At 47.4% G+C, this 25,889-nt stretch overlaps 1 protein-coding gene across 8 annotated transcripts in view; it reads right to left on the bottom strand.

Moving 5' to 3' along the window:
- The window catches only part of PTCH1 (patched 1), a 73,651-nt gene extending 48,370 nt beyond the window's left edge, over positions 1-25,281 (bottom strand). For 5 of the 8 annotated variants that reach the window (XR_011678875.1, XR_011678871.1, XR_011678872.1 and 2 more), the window contains exons 1-2: positions 18,829-21,274; positions 17,067-17,259 (exon numbers count right to left, since the gene is read on the bottom strand). Coding sequence is in view for 1 of the 8 variants with exons in the window: in XM_071424810.1 (XP_071280911.1) it covers positions 17,067-17,259; positions 18,829-19,029 (394 nt within the window). In the remaining 7 variants the exon portion in view is untranslated. Of the gene's footprint in view, positions 1-17,066; positions 17,260-18,599; positions 21,275-24,980 lie in introns of those variants that run through there. The other 3 variants (XR_011678874.1, XR_011678877.1, XR_011678873.1) reach the window with 3 other exon arrangements.
- Positions 25,282-25,889: the final 608 nt, after the last annotated feature.

Below are 25,889 nucleotides of genomic sequence, written 5' to 3'. Positions count from 1 at the left end.
TCAGACAAATTTTACATACACAAACAATTTTCTGGAGAACCTCCCTTCTGAAGACTATGGACCTCATGGTGTTTCCATCTGAGCACCCGAGGAGCAGACACAGTTCTGCTTTGTTTGAGCAACACCACCTTTTTAATTTTTTTCAGGACTATAAATGTGTAGCATTAGAGCAATTCAGCAACCTTGTGCCAGTGAAAACTCAAAGCAATAGAATCATGCCTCTAATAGTCATGGACAGCTCACACAAACAATGTTTTTGTTTTATGTCTTTGAAAGATGCTAACATTTTTGATAAATCAGGCATATGGAAAAGTATCCCTTGCAGTGCTTATTTTATGGCAATAGCAAAGGCAGGGAACCTTTGCAATACCTGTAATCACTACAGCAGGAGGTATAGGAATTAAAACTCCCTTACAACCCAGTGATCACATACAAAGATTGAATAATATTCCAATGTGTTCACCTGGGTCTCAGCCTTCACCAACCAACCCAAAAAGCAGCAATGTACAGAGAAAGATGCTAGACTTACATGGAGAACAGACATCCTGCCTCCACCCTGCCTTCTCACCCTTCAGCACCCTCTCTCTGCCAGGATGGGAACCAGAAAGGGACTTCATACCTCTCTCCCTGATACCCTGCACAGCCCATCTCCCTCGGCTTTGACTGCCATTATGGGCTTTCTTCTACTCCACTTCCTCATGGAATGCTGTTCCCATGTGCATCTCTGTAACATGTGTGTACAGGTGTTACTCAAACACCAAGCAATGAAGCTAGTTTCAGTCCATCGCAATGGTGCACAGATGAGGCCAGTGAGACACAGTTCTGCTTCCCCATCCTGAGTACCACAATCACAAGCAGTCACACATGCCACAGAGCAGCAAGCAGTACCTGATGGCACCAGTGACAATCTCTGTTTTTACTGATAAAGAACACAGACCTCATGAGAAAAAAAAAAAACCACAGCAGCCAAATGCTATTCACAAAGGGTTGAAACCTCCTATAAAGAAACTGATACAAAGAGTTGAAGTTCTACAGCAGATATGAAGACTATCCTGTCTCTTACTGGGCACAGAAAAATAATGGCCTTTTGATTTAAAGCTTCCTGTTGCTCTCTAGGGAGTTCTGTCTTCATGTTCTCTCATATGTTTGAGCTTGTCTGGTGCTGCTCTTTGTCAGCAGCAGAATATAGTTTTTCTGCACATGGACAGTTTTAGTCAGCATCCTGACAGAAGAGCAGGGAAGACAGCACCTTCCTCAGAATTATCATTCTTTAGGCCTGACAGGCAAAATCATTTACTGGGAGAAAGTGCAAAACACCTTCTGGAAGTCCAAGTTTAGCTGGTAGCAGAAATGGGATTGGATTGGAATGTCCACTTCTTTAAACTTTTAAAACGTCTTCTGCTTGTAGAGACACAATTGCTATTGCTTTACATGGCTGATATCTGAATGTATTAACTACTGTGAGATACTGATACATCTAACAATGTATCTAATGATGCTAAGGATGGCTGTCATAAATTCATCAGGATTACATTATAAAAACATAATGCAAAAATAAAGACTTCACAGAAAGTGAATGAAACTGAGCTACCAAAAAACTCTGTTGAGAAATGGTGAGTTTACAAGAGCTAGAACACAGTGGTTAACAATCAGCGTCTTAAAGAGATTACATGGTCATTCAGTGGGCTGTGCAGCAGCTCAATAAAAAAAATCACATTAATCATGTAACTAGACAAGATCTCTGCAAGCACTGCACTACAGGCAGTCAGAAATTGCATGCTGTGTCTGTCTAGGTTTTCTTGCACAGACTTCGCTGAATACACATTTCTTCATCTGTATAGCGCACACGGAGCAGCTGTTGTGCCTACCCAGGTTACAACAGCCTGCACCCTACCATCTCCCTTCCCAACAAACAGGTAGACGCTCTACTCTTATCCCTCTCCCCAGTTATGCTGTCCAACAAAAGGACACCATCTACAACATCATCACATCCCAATGAGAAGATATAATCAGTGTCAATATCTCTTTAGGGCTAAAGACTTTAGGATAATGTAAAAGCAGTATGACCATATCAACCATTTCTATCACACTGTGAATAAAATAACACCAGGCTCTTCATTTTTACTTTAAAAAAGTGGGGGGGGGGGGGGCAGAGGGGGGGCAGGAAGAGGCAGAGATAAAAACCTACAAATGTAAAAAAAAAGCTAACAAAGAAACACCCAACAACAAAGCACTTCAAAAGGCTGCTTTTTATCTCTCAAGCCATCATATGATATGAGTTAAGTTACTCCTTACACATGCTGGGGATGGCTCCAGTGTTGCTGTTACAAATTTCGCTAATGCTTACACGATTATGAGTAGCAAAAATAAAAACACACATCAAAGTTGCCTTTTCATTCTGTCACAGTATGATAAAGTTTAGAGCTGTGACAAGGATACAAAGCTGTCTGCATACTCAGGAAGACAGTCCAACAACAGCTGCCGCTGCTTGTAGTGAGAAACCTTCCCTGCAATTTTAGGAACTGAAAACTTTTCTTTCTAAAAATCAGCTAAAATCCAATTTTACATGTACACATCTGTATTGCCTATAGGCAGAAAAATAATAATTTTAATTGAGTAAAACAGATAGATTGCTAAAGAAAAAGAGACATTTTGATTTCTTGCTTGGTGTCCATCTGGGTTGAGAGAGTGGAAAAGTGTAGGGAAAAAAAACAGGACACCAAAATAAACAAATTAAACAGTACAAACTTAAGAAAAAAAAAAGCAAAACCAATTATGCAATGAAACATACAATAATATACAATACTGGTACATCACAATTCGAACTTTTCAATTAAACATAAAATGCAGTGGCTGCTTACTGAGCTGCGACACATGTCCTTCGTAACAGGATATGAGCTGTTCACCTCTGGGTCACGGTTCCTAATCCAGCCAGGAACAATAGTGACCACAAGTTGTTTACCATCTGACAGCTGTTTGCTAACTTATGTGAAATGAGTTGGTGGTCTCACTCCATTTCCTACGGGGCAGGTGTCCACATTATAAAACAGTACTGTCACAACAGGCATCCTTGTTGACCAATCCAGCAAAGAAACTGAGGAATGAATGGGCATGGAAAGCAAACTATACTTCCTTCCAAAGACATGGTCCCTTCACATCACAACTAAACCATAGCTTTCAGTGGAGAAGCCCAACAACTGAATTTTATGGCTCAAGTAGCAAAGGAATAGTAGCAGAAGTGTCTCAGACTATGCTTTTTCCTAGATATCAAGGAGACTGCCTTCAGCAGCTAATACAGATTACTGCAATTCTCCCAACAGTTTACAGTCACATGACGGTATATACCCCAAGAGGAGCAAGCTGAATTCTTACTCTTCAGTAATTTAAGATAACAGCCAAGCATGCTTCATAACAAGCAAAAATTCTCAGTTGTACACAAAAGTGGCAAAGTTTAGAGGAGTTCTGCTGAGAAGGGTATGTAAAGGGCTTCAAGGTCTAAAGCTAAGGATTTCAAAACAGCTGAATATAATTTCTTTAAGTTACTTTAGATTGAAGAGCTTCTGCTGGGTAATGTGTTACAAACAATTTTCTGTGTTGTTCCACAGCAGTCAGCTTTCCTCTAGGCCAAACTTTTCATTTAACCTCTCAGTGCCCTTTCCTCAAATATGTAATTGTTTTCCTGTGTGGTTAAAAACAGCATTTTTAGGTCTTTTCATCTGTACTCCTGGGATAGCACAAATTTCATCTGTACACGGAGTAGCACAAAATTTGAATGCAATCTTTTTTAAAGGAACAGCAAGCAGCAATGCAAACAGATGCAAACAGCATCCAGAACTTTCTAGCGGATATCACTTCCTAAATAGCACTTTTAGGAGATGGCAAAATTAACATAGAAAAATGAAAGGAATGAACACGTTACGACACAGGGTACAGCTCCTTTCAAGTTTTCCCTACCAGCTGCTTGCTGTACCATCTGTTGTTGCCTAAGCAGCTTCCTTCTGAATGGCTTTGCACTGAAGCAGAACTGCTCTCACTGTTGGACACAATCAGGTCAGGTCAGCGCTCCCCCCAGCACCGAACCTGCTGCCTGTCACAGCTTCCCCCACCTCGATATTTCTTACTGGCCACCAGCTCCCGAGGCCGTGCTGCATCTGTCAGGAGGCCCATTTTTCATCGCTCGCTCGCCATTGACACCGAGCAGGACCGAGCGCGGCCCACTTTGTGCGGGATGCACCCCGAGATTCCCGTCAGACGCTCCGAGTGTGCGACCATATGGCCAGGTTTATGCAGAAGCAGGAAAGGTCGGGAAAAAAAGCCAAACAAATGGCCAAGCACACCCCTCATCATGGCTTTTATTTTGTGCTTTGGGCCACTGTGACCGTGCTGGTGGCTTTTCAGACGGAGCCCGGCACGGGGGTCCGCGCTCCCTCTGGACCTTGAGCGGCGGCTCTAAGGTCCCGGGGCGGGAGGAGGCCGAGCGGAGCCGGCAGTCCCGCGGGGCCACACGGCGGGGTCCCAGCTGGAGCCCTGCCAGCAGCCGGCCCCGCCGGCAGCCACAGCCCTGCCCCGAGGGCACCCTCCGGCCCCGCCGCGCTGGTGCGTTCCCAACGCCGCTCCTTCCCGCGGCATCTGCGCAGGGAAACACATCGCTGGGAGCCACTTTCACGATTTTGTTGCGAGCGGGATTAGCTGGATTAGGGGCCGATTCATAAGGACCCCCTGCGGCTGTGAGGAAGTTTCATCACAAGGTCAGTGTGGTGTGAACTATATTCTGTCAACACCACCACTCCTTATAGCCAGCTACAAAAAATACAAAAGGGGGGGGGGGGGGGGGGGGTTGGGTTGGGGCGGGGGGGAAGGAGGAAATTGCAAATGAAATATATGAATGAACAGTTTACAGCAACAAAAAGATTTACCGATTTCCCCCTCGAATGCCTAAAAAGATGGGTACTCTTCAACTCTGCGTTCCTTTAAAACAAGAAACCTGTACTAGTAATTTTTAATTTATAAAGAATTCAGTGGTTTAGGAGGTGAGAGGAACCTGGGGAATAAGTGTAGCAACCCACACACAAAAACCACAGAGGAACTTCTGGCACTTAGTTTAAAACCAGTCATGCAGCTCCAAGATTGTTGCACTGTTGAGATTTTATTACATTTAACGCTGTCACCTTCAAGACTATTTAATTCCTACCCCCCTAAGTGCAGTAAGTAACAGAGACATAAAAAAAAAAGAGGGTTGGATTGAAGAAAGGACAAGGTGAATTAAAGGGGTTTTTTGTTTGTTTTTGCTCTTTAAAGCATAATTACCCACCTTGTACTTCCCCCATCTCCCCCCCAGCAAGATTCCCCTCATCCCATCGTAATGACATCACTCAAAGACTGCAACACTTTTATAGCTAGCATGATGCAAAATAAAATCTATAATGAAAGAGCAGGACTTTTGTTTTGCATGTGTAGTTTTGGGGGAGTTTGGGGCGGGGGGGGGCACGTGGTTTAAGAGAAGTCCCTCTTGCACAGAACCAGGCTGTTCAATCAAAGCCTTATCTGTTATATTTCTGTCTTTCTCTTCTGTTTAGCGCATTCACCGACAAGAGAAAAGGGGCTAAAGCAATGGAGGCTTTGACCTGCAGCTGTAACACAATACTTTCGCACAGCCCTGTCGACCCCTGACATAAATTTTACACCGCAGCTGGCATTTACACACTTAACATTACCATATGTATAGCCTACTCTGTGCTAATTATGCTAATCACCTGTCTAACTCTCTGCTGCGAAAAATGGTTGTATTTAGCAGTCCACTGCCTACCAATACAGCTTACTGTGTGGCTGAAATGTACATTCAGACGGCTCTGAATGGCAAGATTTTTCCACGTTGCTGGCTTCATTCAGACCACAGAAAAATTTATTCAAGTCAACTGGTTTCGGTCCGCAACAAAAAAGTTACGAGAAAAAAGTGAGTGTGTTCCTGCCCTAACATTCTAAGTCTGCTTGCAAGCAAAATGATAAATCAATTGGTGTGGGAAACAAAAAGGGAGAAAGATTTCTTTTGCAAGCCATGTGAAACTGTAGCCTATTTAAAAAAAAAAAAAAAAAAGACAGAAAAAAGAAGAAAAAGGTCATCCTATTTCCCCAAATCTCTAGAAAGAACAGTTTAATAGATATTTACACCTGCTCACAATTCTCTCAAGTTGCTACCTTTTATCTACAGTTGGAAGTCATACTAAACATGTTTCGGGTTTTGTTTCTTGATCTTAATAATTCCCACTAGAATATTACATTTTCTTTTATCTACTGCTTAAACAGCATCAGCTTCTAAGCAGCTAGGGCTTCGCTTCTCTTCTGACTATGGGAACCCTTTGAAAAGTTAGTGAAGACTGTTGTAAATGAAATCAGAATGAGGCCCGTGTTGAGAGGCAAATAAGAAAAATGCCCAGGAGATACTCACCAGAAGAACTGGTACAATAAAGTATCTTCTTTAAGTACTTCTTTTACCATTACAGAAAAGGTAACTTAAAAAAAAAAAAAAAAAACCAACAAAAAATTTAAAGTTGTAATGAATAAGGGGTTTTTTTAATGCTTAGTGTCAGCAGGAAGGGAGATGTTTAATTGAGGTCCTAAATCTCATCATTCTACTGAGTATCACACTGAGGAGACTACACCAAGATCTGCATTGGGATTACATTCCTGAAGCTATTTAAATATGGTTTATCACCCAAGTAAGTTCCTATAACCCCCCCTCCTCTGCACACACCCAAGGAAGCTATGGTAGTTCACAGATTTCTCAGATAACCAAAACGTAAATCTGATTATGACATCACCCTTGGCAATTTCCTTTCAGGTTAGATTTGTGAAATCTTTTTTCAACTAGTTTTAAATGTTATGAAACGGCATGTCCATACACAAAATAGAAAAATGTGCAAATAAACCTATATCCACTACCACATCTGAATAAGGTAAGTACACTGGAAGGTAAGTCATTGTTAATATACAGCCAAGGGATTTAACTAAAAACAAGAACAGCTCAGTTTGTGCTCAAAAGGTCCAGTAACATACCCAGTCACAGCATGAGGTCAAGAAGATCCCTATGTCTGTGCCTTCCCAACTTCCCATCTTTTGTCCACTCTGCTTCCACATGCAAGAGATTGCTGCTCACAATAAGGTAAAGTAATAAGTTTTGCCTGTCAGCAATGGCCTTTACTTTAATATTTTACTTATTACATTGCCTGCTTGACTACACTATAGACCCTCAGCCAAGACACATCTTGCTTTCTAGCATCTCAGTTTCAGTTCTCTGCTAGTCCAAAGCACTAATTTATCTGGGTTCTTTCAGTTCCAAAACACTGGTTGTGCAGCCAAAACCAGAAATAACACTACAACTACTGTTTATTTCAGAGCATGCGGATTTTCCCTTTTCTGCCTTTTTTTTTTTTTTTTTTGACTAGGAGATGGACCACCCTGCTCTCATGGCACAGAACACTATTTACATTGCAATCCTTGACTGTGTAATACATCTGGCATTTTGGGCAGGATTCCTGAGCTAGGGGCCAGAAGCCCTTAAGCAATGATTTAACAGGGGAAAAAAAATCATGCAACTTGACTCAACAGTGCTCATTTCTAGTTTGCTGCACTTAACTTTTGATTACTGACTGAAAGGCAGAAATGCATCATACTGGTAAACAAGAGAAGACTGTTTCTTATAATTTATCTCACTGTTAATAAAAGAAGACTGTATTACAGTCTAATGACTGAGCTTCAGCTTCAGGTAATCCGGGTGTACAACACTACACATGTGCTTACACATGAGCAAAATACAGATGTTTCAAATACACAATGATTACTTGTATATTCGAAGGTGGAATTAAGTTCAGTACAATTCTCTAAAGAAGCAGCACCTTTGCAGAAAGAATCAGGTTATGGTTTTCTTCATTCCCTTACCTCTTGTATATTTTGCTCAGGCACTGAAATAACTAAGTTTCCCAAAACCAAGCAGAAGTTAAAGCCAAGACATTCATTCTAAAAACCAAAATTAAAATTCTCCATACATCCAAACATGTATATGGTCAGCAGTTTCCATAAAGAACTTTTTACCTCATGAAACTACTACTGCTGCCAAAATCAGTCTGTTTATAGTAACTGAGGTGATAGTAAATGAAAATAACAGAGCAAAACGAAGAATGAGTAAATTGTATTTACAGATATTAAACAAAGTTTACACAATAAAAAAGGAATAAAGAAAAATGTTTTATTTTTAAATTCTGAATTAATAACTACTCCTTTCAACTCCATTCTATCTATTATACTGTACTGTACAATGAAAAACTACTCCAAGTCAAAAGTAACTCAATTAAGAGCAAGGGTGAACATAATTTATTGTATATGGTATTCATCAGTCATATTTGGCACAATCTGAGTGGATAACAAGATAGCACAGATTATGCAAAACTGGAGTATAATATTTTCCCATTCTCCTTAATCCATGGACACAGAAATGAAGGGGCCATTATAACATGGCACACATTCTCAGCACAGATATTACACTCTAAAGCATAGAGTTTTCTGTCATGAGGCACCGTCTTGGGAATCTGCCACTCCAGCAAAGCATCAACAGAGCAAGGCAGAAAATTTTATGGTTTCTTAAGTATTAATGAATGCTGTGCATATTTACTTTTCTGAACTCTGATAGGTGTCTACATTCTTATACTAGAACTGTCATGCAGACCTTAAGAAGTTCTACTGATTTCTTCAGGTTTTCCCTGGAAGAGTAACTCACAAACATAACTGGGGCAAGACTTCCTGCATATTACAAGGCAGCAGAGATCAGAGAAATTAAAAGAACCAAAGCCTGAAATACTGAAGAAAAATAAGACAAATACTGAAGAAAATAAGGATGGCTGAGATAATGGATATAACTGTATAGTACATACAAAGAAGAGTGAACTTCTTGATAAAATTCTGCACGTCAGATCCGGCTGAACTCTGAAATAGAGCAGCTAGAGCCACATACACACACACCACCATCTACATAATCTGTAGACAGAAAAGCACTGTGCAAACAATTGGACTTTATTATGTATACACCTGACAAGTAATAGCCTGACAAGATCTATAACCAAAATGCTATTTTAACCAATCAGAAAAAAAGCTAGCTGTGGGGCAAAGAACTTTACAAGCATGGTTTCAGCAGAGTGGTTATAGGTTAAAGCAGGTAATTCACAGTTAAGTTAAAAAGATTGTGCATAATAATCCAAGAGTGTGAAAATGAGAACATGTTCCATTAGACACCAAAAGAAAAGTAGTTGCAAACATATCAAAACCAGCAGCCTAGTGGACACAGCTCCAACAGGTCATAGAGAGGTCAGTTTTTAAGGAAAAATCCAACTGAAATATAAACATGGCATTATGGAAACCAGACAAATCTCCCATAGCTTTGTCCAGCCAGCACTAATCTAGGCATCAGCTGTGCTACATAATCTAAATAAAGGGATCAGTTGGTTCATACATCTGGAAGCTGTCATATTTTGGAGCCTCCTAACAGTCATGTGTAAGTGCAACATTCACTTGGATGTAACAGCCTTTAAATTTGTTGAGTGGTCAAGAACAGTTGCATGCATACACTACATCATATTATGACTTTCTGGGGAAATATCAAAAATATTATGTAATGACAGGGTTTGGACCACCTCTTGCCATGAAAAAAAAGAAAAAAAAAATCATAAAAATAGACAGATTCAGGGTGAGCAGCTCAGGTTTACCTTAATGCATTCTATACTGAAAGCAAGCTTGAGCACCCATGGCTTCTAGAGTTCATTCTTTTCTGAACCCACTGGCTGCTGATAATAATGAGGAAGGAAGGCCAGTTCTCTACAAATACAAGCAAATAAACATAAACCCAGGCCACTTAGCAGGTGGCAAGAGCTGGTAGTAAGTAGGGCCCAAAACACTCACCACTACATCCACAACTTCAGTAGCAGCCAGCCCTGCAGCTGATTTAGGTCTTGCTTACCTACACTTCCCCATTCCTGCTCAGCAACAGCAGCATGGGGAACAACAATAAAGCAATGTTGCTTTCAACTATTCTATTTCACTCCAGGACTTCTGTACTGAAATCTGCAAGCTCTCCAGAGCTACAGAAATGCCTTCAAACCCTGTTCATAAGCAGCAAAATCCCCAGAGCACAAGCTCAGAAGAGGAGGACAATGGCACAGCCCAGGTGCCGCCCTCTTTAAATACACATTCCAACAGAAAAAAACAGATCTTCCCGAACAATGATCTGTAGGGCACATTCTAGCAGGGCATTGGCAACACTGTAAGTTTGGAAATAACAATGAAGATTAATTTTCTCCCGCCTTGAGTGAATTAAATGCCTCTGAAGTCTGAAAGGCAGAAGGAACCATGCAACAATGCACTCACAGCTTAGAGGGGTGCCAATTCTACAGGAGGAGCTTATCTTTCCTTTCCCTGAAGAGGCTAAAACATGGGCACACTTAGTCTGCTCTGGCTTTGTACATGGGTAAGGCCTGGTCACGCTAAAGTGATCCCAACTTCTGTCACCACATTCAGTGCATTCACGATTTCACCCTCTACCTTTTTACTGACCAAAGAATGGTCACAGGCAATACCTTTATTAAGACTCTTACAGATAAAAGAAGAATTTTATGTACGGAACCTGCAGGAATTTTTTCTTGTACAAGCTTTTCATCAAGGAGCACCAACTCCAAGCAATGATGTGGATGCCTGTCAAGATGGAACTTAACAGAGGTCTCCAGTGATTTTGAATTTAATAGCAGGCTCTTGAAAGATGACAATCAATTAAAGATTTGTATAAGTAAAACCTTTAAGCATCTTTTCCTAACAACTTGCAGAGGGAGTTCAAATTCAAAGGAACATAACACCCTGATGTTTTTATCCACAAATATCATGTAAATATTAGAGTTTTATGTTCCTTTTCAAAACAGTGGCATGGATGGAAATACTTTTGTGCTTCATTAGTAAACACTTAAATAAACATGTTGCTCAGATGACCATCCTTCAGCTATCATGTGAAAAAAAAGAGATGTAATTAATAATCATACTGAAGTCAGACAAAATAGTGGCTTGGAAATTTTCCAGATGAACACCTTCCAATGAACTTTCAATATGCGCAACATAGTGTAAGACAGCATTAGAGGATAAGTAAGCTCTTAAGTCACCTGATTCAAAGGAAACTAATGAATTTGATGATGTGATCAGAGACAATGTCTTGACTGCCACAGAGCTAGCCAACAACCATTGTGACAGACTGAAGAGCAGAGTACTTCTGTAACTTCTTCTATACCATGCCACAGGTGATACAGGTGCAAGCACATCTAAAACATCTTCCCTGCTGCTGTCCACAAATGCATATGTTTGTGGGAGAAAGGAATTACACTTGACTGTGTTAAGTCCTGCTAACTGTACGAAAACCAAGCATGTTACTTTAGCCCACTTACATAGTCTCCTTGAAAAAACAAATTAATGCAGATCTGTTCCCTTACTATTCTTTTTTGTTTCTCCAAAGAACACTAGTGTAAAGTTAACTGCTGCCTTTAGGCAGAACTTAAGAACAACTTTCCACCTGCACTTAATCTTGCTGAGTTAAGAAAACTGAGAATCTACAGAAATAGTACTGGTTCCTGCATCATTCGCACACTTTCCTCATTCACCTCATTCTTAAATTGCAGGGGTAGATTAGCATATTTTAAGAAGCATACAATAAGTACAAGAGAGCAACCTGATTTTTGTCCCTTAAGAGAGAAAGGAAATAGTACACATATCCCAAATCTTTACTTACAAAGTATTTCTGCTGTACACACTCAATCCTAATTCACTTACAATTTGAGCACACTCACTTTATTCCACATACCTGAACTGAAGTATGCAGCTTCTGAGGCATTCTCTGCAAGATGTCCTACCTATTTGTATCATCCACCCTCTTCCTTCAAAGTGGCTTAAAGAAGGAGCTCTGCATGTTAGAGCTCAGTTCAAGCTCACAAAGCTTCACAAAGCTTTGTGAAGAGGGCTACTTAAGGAGGGAATAGCTTGACTGAGCTTCAGCTAGTGCAAAAAGTGAAGAAAACAAAAAAGGAAGGGAAGAACAGCATGATCTTTGGCCACTTAAGGAAGAAAGCTAATGAAAAAAAGTGAGGAGAAAAAAATCCCAAGACAATGATGACATGAAATGAAATACTAAAGCACAAGACGAGACCATCTCCCCCATTATAAGCTGCTCCAATTAACATCATTTAAGGCATTGCAGTAGCCAAATTTCAAGCTTCATTTAACAGAACCTTTGCTGGAGCCACAAAACTACCTTCTTTCAGCAGCAGAGGCTGTGAATTTACATGTGTGACTGCTGCTGACACTGGATCTTAGACTGCCTATTTAGAGTGGTCGCAAATAAATATATCCAGTTATGAGCATGATTTCTTTTCCATCCAGAGCACTTGCTAGCTATGAATGGAGGATTCTAAAAGCACATCTGTGTCCAACAAAATTCAGTCACTGAGGAAATCAATGCAAAGCCCTTTTTTTTCCTCTCTGTGTGTACAATGTATAAAGATGCTAAACAGTCTCCACAACTCCAGAATGCATGGACACCCACATACAGCAGTTCAACTCCAGCTGAAAAACAGAACTGCCATTAAAATGCCAGTCCAGAATTAGTCTGCCCTGGCAGACAACCCCTTCCCCCCGCCACCAGCAGCAAGGTATGCACATGAACAGAGAGATCTGTTCATGTGCTGAAAAGATACAGGTGTATGTCCCAGGCAAATATGACTGAGAGCAAGTCTACAAGACAGCAACATAGATGGAGCCACTGTGGGACACAGAGTAATAACTGAACTATTCTGAACAGCAGCCAGAAGAGTACTATATTTAAAAAGAAGCCCCAAAAAACAAAAAGCTATGCTAGAACACTTAGTGGCAAGAAATAAGCTGAGAGGAAAGCCACTTTGGTATCAGGAGCCACAGAGAAGGCCAAGAATCCTAACATAAATTCTGAAGGAGGAGGACTACTAGAGAAAATCTGAAAGAATGATGTTTTGAAGTTCTCTCTCGGAAAGTTTGCCTACAAGGTGAGCTTCTAAACTCATGTAAATATTTCGACCATAACTGCTGCAGGATCAGACTACTAATCATTTAACTTTGAATGAGTTTTAAGACCATCCACATTCCAAGTTCACTTCACTGTTTGATAATTAATTCTGTTATGGTTTTAAAGAAACCATTTACTTCCAGCAAATTTCAGTGCTGTATTATGTTCCATGGTATTCAGAAACAGACCATATCAAATTTGTCTTTTTAAATACTGCCAATTTATTCAGCAATAATAACTGTAAGAAGTTTCAGTAGCAAATCAAAACTATTTCTTGAAGTATATTTCAAGTAACCTATGAATCTACACAGCACATTCAAGACAGTCCAGGGATCGGGCCTAGCTGGAATGCAGTTGGGAAAGGCAGCTGCTGCCTGACCAATCTTATCTTCTTCTACAACTTAGTGGATGAGGGAAAGGCTATGGATAGTGTTTACCTGAACTTTAATAATGCCTTTAACACTGTTTCCTACAGCATTGTTCTAGTGATACTGGCTGCTCATGCTTTGGACAGGTACACTGTTTGCTAGGTTAAAAACTGGCTGGATGGCAGGGCCCAGAGAGAGTTACTTCCAGCTGGTGGCCAGACACTGGAGGGGCTCCCCAGGGCTCAGCAATGGGACAAGTCCTGTCTAAAATGTTTATCAATTATTTGGATGAGCAGTTCAAATGCTCCCTCAGTCAGTTCCCAGATATCACCAAGCTGGGTAGGAGTGTTGATCTGCAGGAGGACAGGAAAGTTCTGCAGAGGGACCTGGACAGGCTGGATTGATGGGTCAAGGCCGTGGTATGAGGTTCATACCACGTTCTACAACATGAAGTGTCAGGTCCTGTCCTTGAGTCACAACAGCTCCATGCAGGACTACAGGCTTGGGGAAGAGTGGCTGGAATGCTACCCCAAGAAATGGACCTGGGGATGCTGAACATGAGCCAGCTGTGCCCAGGTGGCCAAGAAGGCCAATGACATCCTGCCCTGGATCAGCAATAGTGTGGCCAGCAGGACCAGGGCAGGGATTGTCCCTCTGTACACAGCACTGGTGAGGCCACATTTTGAATTCTGTGTTCAGTTCTGGGCCCCTCACTACAAGAAAGACATTGAGGGGCTGGAGCAAGTCCAGAGAAGGGCAATGGAGCACAAGTCCTATGAGGAGCAGCTGAGGGAGCTCGGGTAATTTAGCCTGGAGAAGTGTACCCTTGGGATGACTTCATCCCTCTCTACAGCTACCTGAATGGAGGATGTAGGAAACAAGTGACAGGATGAGAGGTAATGGTCTCAAGTTGCTCCAGGAAAGGTTTAGATTGGATAACAAAAAACTTCTTCACAGAAAGGACTGTTAAGCACTGGAAGAGGCCACCTCTAAATTTCCATCCCTAGAGGTATTTAAAAGGTGTTTAGATGTGACATTTAAAGACACGGTTCAGTGGTGAGCATAATGGTGCTGGCTTAGCAGTTGGATTTGATGATATTATGAATCTTTTCCAACTTAAACAATTCTATGATTCTGTATTTGGCCAGCACTGCCTAGTTCATCCAAACTCTCAATAAACGAAAGGTAAAGTGAGACAGCTGTTTTAATAAACAGGACAATTCAGCTACTGCTTCTTCGCTAAGAAACCTTGACCTAAAGAGTCCCTTACTGTACCAACCTCCATGGAAGGTACTTTAAAGCTGTTAGGACCAGCTCCACGTAAGTGCAGAAGAAGAAGTTCGGTGTTGCTTTGCGCTTCTGCTTAGGAAGAATGGCACTCTCCATGCTATCCATCTCAAACTCTCAACTTGCACTCCTGTTTGTAGCTTAGCAATAAAAATATGCAACTGCTATCTGTTAGGTTTAATTGTACAACACCCTGGTTCATGAGCAGAACATTTACAGAGCTTCTACCAAGAAAGCACATTATAGCAAGTTCTTTTCTGTGGACTGTCATGTAGTGCTAGAATGGGAAAACTAGAAACAAAATTAAATTTAGTCCATACTTTTTATTTCACCTTAATCTGCTAGCTTTTGCTGGTTAGTTTTGAAATGCAAGGGTTTCTAAATGCAGAGTTTGAATTTCTTTTCAATGAAAAAACTAAACTAAATAGATATGAAATTACATAGGTCAACTCTGTCAAACTAGCTGCTTTATGAATTCATCTTGTCAGTAAAAATCTCAGAGATCAATTTCCACTAGATTCTATACTAGGGACTTTCCCTCACTCCTTCCCCATAACAATAATGACATGAGAAGAAAACAGTGTAGCAACTATTTTGCAAATCCTATTTTCCCCTTGAGAATCGTATTTTTACTGACAGGCCAGTCACTGAGGCATCATCAGCAAGTAGTTTCTTGGAGTTACAAGGCTACAAAAAGCAGGTGGCACTAATTGAATAGGATCACCATTCCAAGTGAACACCAGTAACATCAGGATAATAAATGTCAGCAGAGCATGTGGGATGGAGCTGCAATCACATATTAATCTATCTAACACAGAAAAGCAGAAACAAATTGACAAAAGAAACCTCTCCACAACAACCTCACAGCGTGTTTGGAAGAAAAATTAACAGTGAAGGAAAACAAGATTCACAATAATTTCTATTAGTATTTAAGATACTGTAGTTAGTGATCAGTGCAAACTCTGACTGCACATCTCTGCCTACAGATGGGACCCAGCAGTGCCTTGTTCTGTTTCTCAGGCAAAACTGTTGGCAGCAGATCTCATCATATTTTGAGCTCCTGGACTACTCTACACGGACCAAAAAAAGATCACTACTTTCCACAACAGAAAAAACCAACACCTACTAAATGACTGGCGAATCCAATCCTGACCCCAATACAGCTGTCATCGGCAAGGGTGGACTCCGACCCTATACGCTCTAATTCACCTCGGGCAGGACAGACCACCTTCAGAACAGGCACCGACTTTGTTTGCACTCAGCCCTAGCTTTTCCACACACGCACATACAGAGAGCTATTTAGAAATTATTATTTATGCAGCCTCTCATATTAACTTTTATAAGCCAAATACTGCTGCAAGCTACTTTGACATAAACCTAGAGCCGTAATTGCTGCAGACAAGGAACTCTGTTTCCACGTCCACCCAGCAGCTAACGGGGGAACGTGATCCTTAATAAAGAGTATTTTCTTCCACAGAAAAAAGAAAAAGGGAGGGCGGGGAAACAAAACAAAACAAATCAACCACCAAAACAGAAAAGAAAACGAGAGAAAGGAAAAAAAAAAAAAAAAACCGAAGAAAAAAACACCACTAAGGACTACACCTAAACTCCAAATCCGCGGCAGCCTGGAGCCATGGCCCTCAGCGCGGGGTACGCCGCCCGGCTGGCTGCCCCACTCCGGGCTCCGTTTCGCCCCGGCTGCCTTTCTTTCGTGGTTGTGGTTTTTGTTGTTGTTTTGGTTTTTTTTTTTTTTTTTTTCCCTCGTTCTCTCCCTCTCCTATTTTCCTTTTTTTTTTTTTTTTTTTTTCCCAGCGCTGCGCCCCGCGCTCCCCACAGCTGAAAGCTGTCCAAGTCCAGGACCACACACAGGCTCCCGCCCCGCCGCGCCGCCCGCCCCTCCCCCGCCGCGGCCGCGCGCACTCCCAAAATGGCGGAGGGGGCGCCTCCCGGCAGCGCCGCCGCTTCCCGCCGCCGGCGGGGACGCGGAAACCCGCCGCCCGCAGCTCGCCCGCACTGCGAGCCGGGGCACAGGCGAGGGCACTGGGCGCTGGAGAGAAGCTGTCCCGGCGGCCCTCCGCCCAGTGCACGGCCTGGCCGCCGCTGCCCCCCGCGGCCGGAGTAGTGGTACGCGCCGCCCGGGGCTGCGCGCCCCAGCTCAGGGCCCGCCTCCCGCCCCGAGAGCCGCCCGCCCTCACCGCCGGCGGCCGCTCCTCACGAGCATGCAGAGCGGCCCCGGGCCGCTCTACCCGGCCGGGCAGGGACGGCAACAGAAATCAGGGGCATCCCCCCGGACTTACCTTCCACCCACAGCTCCTCCACGTTGGTCTCGAGATTAGCTGCCCTTAATCCTACAGCGAAAGCCCCAAATATCAGGAGGCCGACAACCAAAAACTTCCCGCAGTTTTTCTGAATGTAACAGCCCAGTTTAAACAACAGTCTCTGAAACTTTGCTCGCAGCCACAGGGGCGCTTTCCGTCCCGTCGCCTTCCCCTGCAAAGCAAGAAGAGGTCAGTAGTTGCGGGCTGCGGCAGCCGCAGAAGTAGGGGGGGCCCCAGCCCTGCCCCGAGCGGGACAGCTCGCGGCTCTCGGGGCGCAGTCCCCGGAGGAAGGACGGAGCGCCGGGAACAGCTCAAACAGGCATCCTTCCAGCAGGACCCCTGCCCTGCGGCCTTGCCGAGCAGCCACCCTCGAGCACGCACACAGGGACAAGATGTACCTGCTGTCAGCCATCCTTGCCCCAAACCAACACGCGGGTTTGGGGGTGACAACACTGCGTCGGCACCCGGGCCCTCGCCTGTGCCGGCCGCCACCATACTCATCTCTTGTCCTGCGTCGGCACCCGGGCCCTCGCCTGTGCCGGCCGCCACCATACTCATCTCTTGTCCGAGGCATCGCCACCAGCTCAGGCTGCAAAGCATTCGCTCTGGCGAGACCCGTGGCTCCAGGGAAGAAGGAACCACTTCTGACAAACCTCAACAGCCACAAGAAAGAAAAGTCCCTTTTCCTGTTCTCCTTGGAACCCCAGAATGGCTGGGAGGAGACGCGGGGGGGATTGTGTGACAGATAGTGGGCAGCAGTGGCCGTTTCCCCCATTCCCAGCTCCTAGCAGGGGCTTGGTGCTGAGGCAAGACCCACGTGGTGAGCAGCGCTGTAACATCTGCAGTAATTCATTTCCATAGAGTTTGGAGACGCTGTGTGATCTGAATTAGGAAGTAGAGCAGCCATCTGTAAGTTACGACAATATTTGTGAACGGAAGAGGGCAGCCACATGGATTTTTTTTTCCTCCTCCTTTCCCTCTTCTTACAAAGCCTAGAAATCCGCTCCCTGAAGTGAAACCATCCCTGCAGCAAGGCAGCTTTTGGAGATTGTTTACTTTGAACATTTTTTGGCCAGCGGAGACTGGCGGCCGGGGCTGTCCCCCCGCCCCGCCCGGCACCTCCAGTCCTCCGCGGGGACCGGTGCGGCAGGGTTAAGGTGGCAATTTGTTTATGGCCCTCGCTCTCCCTCCGGCCGCTGGGCAAGGGAGACCGCTGCCTTCTTTGCTGGGGGACTCCGTTCTCCCAGGGCACCCGCCGTCTCGGCGCTCGGCGGAAAACTTCACAAAAGCCCCACTTCTGCCAAAAAGCCGGCCGGTTTCTCCCCTGTTCCGGCAGGGAGCGGGTGTTGCCGAGATCGCAGGGCGCTATGAGGGGATGGAGAAGCAGAAAGGAAGCGGAGAGAGAGAGGGGGAGCGGGAGGGCGGGCCTGGGGTTAGCCATGGGGAGGCCGGGACCGAGCAGAGGCTATTTCGGGAAGTTTAGGAAAAGTGCTCCGCAGCACAGGCACGCACCAGGGCAGGCACAGGCGAGCAGGGAGGGAAGGAGGGCACTCTCTCCCGCACTGAAGAGTCACAGACGTCCCTCTCTTTTTCCCAGCATTTTATTGGTGGCCGTTTCGTTTCCATCTCCTCCTTCCACCCCCGCGAGAAAACACACCACCTCCCTCCTCCTCCCCCGCGGAAAAAGCAGCACTACCACTAGCGTGTATCTCTGGAAAAAAGAGTGAGAGATTGAATGCACCTTTGAAATCTGCTCCAAGGCGAAAGCCGCATCGCAGTAGCTTGGTCGCTGCAGATACTCCCGGTCGGGCACCGCGGCGCGCCGATTCCCTCCAGTCCTTCGCTGCCTCCCGCCGCCGTTTCTCGGCGCCCGGCCGGGGTGGCCTCCGCCGCCCGCGCTGCTGCTGGTCTCCGGCTCCGACGCGTTACCGGCCGAGGCCATGTTGCCGCCGCCGGCGGGACAGGAGAGCTGCCGCTGGCGCTGCCGCGGCGGGGCCCGGGGCCCCGGGGGTGCGGCGGGGCCGCGGGGGGCTGGCGGCGTTGCGGGCCGCGGGCTGCTGCTGCGGGGGCTGCTGCCGCCGCTGCTGCGGCCGCCGCCGCCGGGGCTGCTGCTGGGGCTGCTGCGGCGCGGCCGCCTCACGCGGGGCGCGGGGCGGCGGCTGCCGCCGCGGCCGCTCCGGCCGAGTCGCTCCCCGCGCCTCCCATTGCCACATCGCGCGCGGACCCCGAGCTGCAGGCGGCCGCTCCCCGCGCCCGGCGAGGGCGGGCGGACGGGCGGGCGCGACCCCCGGGATCCCCCGGCCGCCGCCGCGCTATCCTCCGCTCCCGTTGAAATCGCCTACTCCGGCCGGCCTCCGCTGCCTCGGGGAAGCCGCTGTCCGCGGCGGCGCTCAGCGGCGGCGGCGGGGCGGCGGCGCGGCGGGCCGCGGCTGCTCCTGCTGCTGCTGGGCTGCCTCGCCGCGCTGCACCATCCTGCTTCAGGGCCGGGGTGCTTCCCGCGGGCCGCGGGGCCGGCGCGGTTCCGCGGTTGGCCCCGCCGCGGCGGCGGGCGGGCGGCTGCCTGGCGCTCTCCCCCGGTGTGTGCGCGGCAGCACCGAGCTGCAGCCCCTCGGCTCCAGAGATGAGATGAAGAAGAAAAAAAGGAGTCTCTCCATTTGGATAAAGAGGAGGAGGAGGAGGAGGAGGGGTGGGGGGGGGGGGGGGAGAGGTGGGGGGAGTATGAGTGGAGAGAGAGGGAGGGAAAAAAAAAGGGGCTGAAAGCCCGCCCCCGGGGCTGTCAGATGGCTTGGGTTTCTGCGAGGTGATTGGCTCGGGGAGGGCAGAAATTACTCAGCAAACATGACTATTATTAGCTGCTTAGCAACAGCTCACCAAAGTAGAGAGACCACCCAGGCCGGCAACCCTTGTGTGTGCATCTCCAGCTTCAGGGGGAGCCTTAAAGAGATCCAGTCTTCTTTGCATGCAATACTTCCATTAAGGAATGCCTTCTCCCTCTTTCTTCTTCGTTTTCCTTTCAAGAGCGTTACTCCCCCCTCCCCTTACTCCCCTCCCCCGACCCCCGTCCGGGATGCTTGCAAATACACGCGCGGAACTTTCTCGCCAGGGACATATAGAAATACATTTTTCCCTTTTAAGAAAAAGAGAGGGAAACTAAGAAAAAGCAGCATTAAACGATTTCTAAAGGCCTTAAGAGAAAATCCTTTTAGTGGCACCTTGGCCTCGAGCTGCAACAAATACTGGGAGGTCCGAGCTGAATTCCCAGGCTTGCAGGAATAATGACAGGGTGGTGGATATTGCGGTAGAAAGTGCCAGATTTTTCTCCTCTTCTCTTTTTAACTAAAGAGGAGACTTAGTTCCTTGCAAGAAAACCACTCCGTCCAGTTAGAAAAACACAATGAAAATTTAACACTTAAGGGATTTAAAGCCGCGCGGTAGCTAGCTGTTTCAACTTAGGACTCATTCTTTAACTGAAACCTGAGGAAAGCCAATTCTAATGTTTTTAGTGTAAAAGTCCATGAAACGCAGCCTGCCTGGCCGCGCTAAACATTTCTCGAACTACATACGATTGTTTACTTTTTTGGCACCGCTTCTCCGCGTCTCTCTCCATTGAGAATCAACCATTAATTGCTGCCTCTAGAGCTGCGCGCGTCCCCTCCAGCCCCGAGCTCGGGCCCCGGCCCGCAGCGCGGCTCCCCGCGGGGGCAGCTACGGGCCGTGGCGGCCGCCCATGGGCACCCGGGGCGGGGGGCAGCCGACAGCCCTTCCCTCCGTCCCTGGCCCGGGCCGGGGAGGTGCTCTGGGGGGCTGCCTTCCAGCAGGACGGCTGCTACACTCCCGCGGAGGAGCGCGGCTGTAAAGAGTTCGGGAGCTGGAGGGCGGGTGGGAGAAATGCAGCGAAGAAGAGAGGGGCGTGGGGACCCGAGGTGAGAAGAGAACCCCGTGCAGCCCCTGCCCGGTGCGGTGCCCGGCTCGACAAACCCGCCAGCACTGTGCACCTCTCCCTTCAGCCCCGCCGTGCGTGTACCTGGGGCAGTGGTCCTGAGCAAAACCCCTGAGCCCCCGGTCACTGCAAGCGTCCTCCTCCCCTCGGCGGGCTGACGACCGCCTCAGCGCGGGCTGGCAGCGTCCCGGGAGCCGGGGCCGCCGGCGGAAGCGAGCTGCGCAGCGCACCGATTTCTCCGTGAGACTGCCCAAAGGCACCAACTGTCAGGACCTTTCAAGGGCCAGATCCGCCGGCTAGGGGATCCCTTTTTCCTTTGATTTCATCCCAACTCTGTTTTTTCCCACCCTGGGAAACTTGAAGGCCCTGCCTTGTGCCCCGCACAGGACTCTCTCCAGGAAAGCTGCTAGGAGCAGCAAGCTGTCATGCACGCACACATAGGTGCATATGTATGGGAGAAGGAAACCTGGAGCAGTTGCAGCTGGAGGCTGTTTTCTGTTTGAGGCTGAAACCTATTCCTGGGGTGCAGTCGGCCACCTCCAATTCAAGTTTCCATTCGCGAAAGTGACCATCTATCTAGCTAGGAGGTGATGTGACACTGCTTCTGGAAGTGCTCACCCTCACCGTGTCTGATTGGGTAACAGGGCAGGGGAATGGGAAAGAAGGGATTGGTTCAGAAGCAGAAGCATTTTGGTTCAGTCTCCTGGTAGGCTCCAAAGCCAGGGAAGTGTCTTTTCAAGCACCTGGAGTGTCTTTTCAAGCACCTGGAAGCCCCAGCACTGTCCTAAGTGCCTCCTGCCTGCTAGTCTTCACATAGTAGCCTAAAGCCCATTCTCACTGCTGGTTCCAAAACTCTATCTGAAGACTCAAATTTAACAAGCATTGTCTTAATCTCCCCTCTCTCCCTGTGGTCTGGAAGGATTTTTTTTTTTTTTTCAAGCATACACAAGAAATTAATTACTGAAGAGATCTAATTGGTCTTGTTTCTGGGATGGGTGTGTATATGTATGTTGGGATTTTTTTTTTTCCCTCAAGGAAGAAATGTCAGTGTAAAAGTCTCCACTTGGGTGGTCAGAGCAATGGCTGCCCCCAGTCTGCCTCATAGCTGATGCCTGCTTGCTAAATTCCTGGCAATAATGTTGTTCCTAATCAATCTGCCCTTATTTACATTTGTAAGCACTGCCGACTGTGATATGTATGCCCTGAGTGTGCAACTGCTCCTCCACACCAAGGGCTACCTCCATCGTCAGCAACTCGAAGGGATCTCCCAGATTTCTTATCTAGGACACGCTATGTGGTGAAGGCCTAGGAAGTTGTCTCGTTTTATACAGGGGCTGCAATCTACAACTATTCATGCCTGTAGCTTTCAATGCCTAGACAGCCGAGGCTGGTGTACAAGAATTTCAGCATTGACTGTAGTGGTACTGGCTTCATTTTATAATGCTCTGTCTCTTACATACATTCCCTTTGTGTTCATAACCCCTGATACTGCAGAGCACTTCTCCAGCCAGGTAAGGGATCAATCCAATAGAGATTAACAGTCAGTAACAGATATTTACAGTGATGTTACTTTAACACATCTTTTCCAGGTTGCTCTTCACCTGCAGACACCCACCAAAAACATTTGCACTGCTGGAGCATCTGATTACCCTAAGACAGAAATGAAGCACAACAACTTTGGGTTCCTTTTGTACGGTTTATAAGAGTGCTGGTCCTGGGAGAAGACGGACTGGTGGGAAAATAATCAGATTTTTTCTATTCCCTCAAATTTCTGTCTCTCACACAGCTTTGCATCGCACAAGTGCACAGGTCTGCCCCGGCCCTGTGCTCCGCCTGCACACCTGATTCTGGCTATGACATAAGATCACAGTCAGTGGGGTCTGCAGGGCAGCCTGAGCCTCCCTCTCCTTTTCCAGCACTCGGAGTGCCGTGCTGGCCACCGGGCCGGCGGGGGCTGCCGTCGGGGGGCGGCGGCGCGCAGCGGGAGCCGCTCCGCAGGGCAGCGCCGCCGCTCAGCGCCCGCGCCTGGGCAAGGAGGCGGGCGGCCTCTCCCCCTCCTCAGCCCTGGAAGAAAGGGAACTGCTCGAGCCAACTTGTCAAAATAATGCGGCTAATTACCCCTGATCTCCTTTAATGGAAAGCTGCTCTGCACGCCACAAAGGAGCAAATGAGGGATCTACAGCACCAACCCAGGAGCGCTGGCATTTTCTTCTGCGGAGGGCTGCGGGGAAATGTGCCTCCAGAGGAGTCTCCGAAGCTTCTGAGCTCCTCCCGCACAGCAGCGGACTCCCAGAGGAGAAGAACGTACGGGGAGCTGCGGAAGACAGTGGATGAAGGGACAGCCCGCTCCGTCCAAAACCACGAGGACATCCCAGCCCTAGCAGACTTTGTCATATTCCACGAGGGGCTTTACCTCTGTAAACCCAAGTAGTCTTCAAATCAGATTCTCTTCCTGGCAAAATGCCCTGCCACTTGCAGGACATTAATGTGCATTGAGAGGGGAAAGTTACACTGAACCTTTTTTAGCCAGACTGGACAACACCGAGTCTGTGTAAAGATAGAGCTCAAGTTTTGCATGTGCCAGAAAGCAGGGCATTCACTTCCACGATCTCTGCCATCAGGCCTTGAAGAAAAAAAAGCTGAACGACACAATCTCTTTGACCCACTGCTGGAGCAACAAATTTATTAGAGATATAGGCGTGAGAAATGAAAAGGAAGTAAAACAATTCAGGTTCATTGTATGTCTTTCTTTCATACTGCTAATCCGGTTTACACATCACGCCTACATGTCTCAATAGGGCTTTATACACTGTGGCAAAGGCAGAACAAAATAAAAGGTGTGTGTGTGAGTGTGTGCATGAGTGTGCATGTGTGTGTGAAATAAGGATAAAAACACAGAAGCTTAAGACATTTTAAATCAGAGTGAGCTGCCACTTTTACATCTACAGGCTCTTAAAATCAAACAGATTTTAAAAGATCCCTTCTCCTCCCCTCCCTCCTCAGCCCTAATATTTCTAAACAACACTACCTGCTGCCCAGATACAATGTCATGTTACAATTCAGACACACAATGCCCCCAGTAGCCGTAACCAGAAATTAGATACATCTATGAGACTGGTGCTGAAACAAGGCTAGACTCTCTAGCTCGTAGAGGCTATCTGGTTAGGAGCTGTGAAACATCCTCTTTGGCTCCAACACTTCTTTTAAAACCATCCGACGATACCAGAGGTCTCCCCACTCCCCTCCGTGCTTTTGCCTCCCCCAGGTCTACCTCCCGTAGAGGGGCTAAGGCAGCGGAGAGGTGAGATCTGTCACTGAACATCGGCCCCTCTCCAGTCCCTGGAAGCAGTGGGACAGCACGCTCTAGACCGATTACAGCAGCGCTGTACCGGTCCCGATGGTGCCGGTACCAGCCACACGAGGGGTCCAGTTCTGAAGCCGAAGGCTGAAGCCACTATTGACTTCAACCTAAGGCGGCCCTTGTCCTGTAGAACCTAGCCCCAGGGAAGTTTCTGCTCCCCACAAGGCAGCTTGTTCTGACCAGAGCTGACACAGGTGCGAAATGCAGAGACGGCCGTCCTCTGAGGCACTGCAGTCACCTCAGAGCCGCCTCCCATCAGCGGCGTGTCCCCCGCGCATCCCTACCGCAGCTCTGTCCTCAGCGCCAAGCCGGGCGAGGGGGAGCAGCGCCTGGCCCCGGGGAAGCCCCGCAGCCCCTGCTCCACGCCGAGCCCCGTCACATCCCGCCGCCGTACCCCGCGCTGGCGTTCCCGCTCGGACCGCACCCGGTGCCCGGTCGATAGCCTCGGCCCCCGACTGCGAGAGGGAGGTTCCCCCTGCCCCCTCCGGGCCCCGGCGAAGGCCCGTGTAGCCCCTCCAACACCTCCCCGGGCCCGGGCCCGGGCCCTGTCCGCCGGGTCCCGCTGCCGCCCCGGCGAAGGGAAGGCACCTACCATCACTGTCCTGGCAGGAGCCGCTCGGGGTGAGCCGTGCTGGAGGTCTGGGTGCGTCCTCATTCACTGCTACTGACGGCTTAAATGGAACATCAATGCGTTTCTCTTTTCTTTCTTTCTTTTCTTTCTTTCTTTCTTTCTTTCTTTCTTTCTTTCTTTCTTTCTTTCTTTCTTTCTTTCTTTCTTTCTTTCTTTCTTTCTTTCTTTCTTTTCTTTCTTTCCCTTTTTAGTTCCTTCCTTCCTTCCTTCCTTCCTTCCTTCCTTCCTTCCTTCCTTCCTTCCTTCCTTCCTTCCTTCCTTCCTTCCTTCCTTCCTTCCTTCCTTCCTTCCTTCCTTCCTTCCTTCCTTCCTTCCTTCCTTCCTTCCTTCCTTCCTTCCTTCCTTCCTTCCTTCCTTCCTTCCTTCCTTCCCCCCCTTTACGCCGAAGGAACTGAAAATGTAAAAAAACAACCCTCCTAGGTTGCAGACATTCTGCCGAGTGCTGGAAAGCCTCACAATTACATGCCTGTTTCTATTAAGCAGCTCCATCGTCCTCTACGTGGGTGGTCTGGCTCTCAATAGGCAGGACCTGTCAGGGTCACGTGACCGACCCGCGAGCGTTGCCCCTTTACAATAAACTTTAGGGAAAAAAACGGAGGAAGGAAGGACGGGAGAGCCCCGCACCGCTGACCCCGCCCCGCCGCTCCCCCCAGCAGCACAGCACACCGGAGCCCGCGGGTCTCCTGCAGCCCCCGCCTCCTCCCCTGCTCCCACCTGGGCTGTCGAGGGGAGGAAGAGTGTGAAAGGCACCAGGCTGGTGGCATGCGGTTTCCTCGTCAAAAGAAATACGTAGTCGGATGGGTACAGAGAGGAGAGAGAAGGAGTTTCCTTCTGGCTGCTGGGCACCCTAGACAGCACCAGATTTAGCAG

Source organism: Agelaius tricolor, unplaced genomic scaffold, assembly GCF_023055355.1.
Source record: "Agelaius tricolor isolate 1412-34295 unplaced genomic scaffold, bAgeTri1.0.p SCAF_4, whole genome shotgun sequence".
NCBI lineage: Eukaryota > Metazoa > Chordata > Aves > Passeriformes > Icteridae > Agelaius > Agelaius tricolor.
The sequence above is the reverse complement of the archived record's forward strand: the minus strand, read 5'-3'. Positions and strand labels throughout refer to the sequence as shown.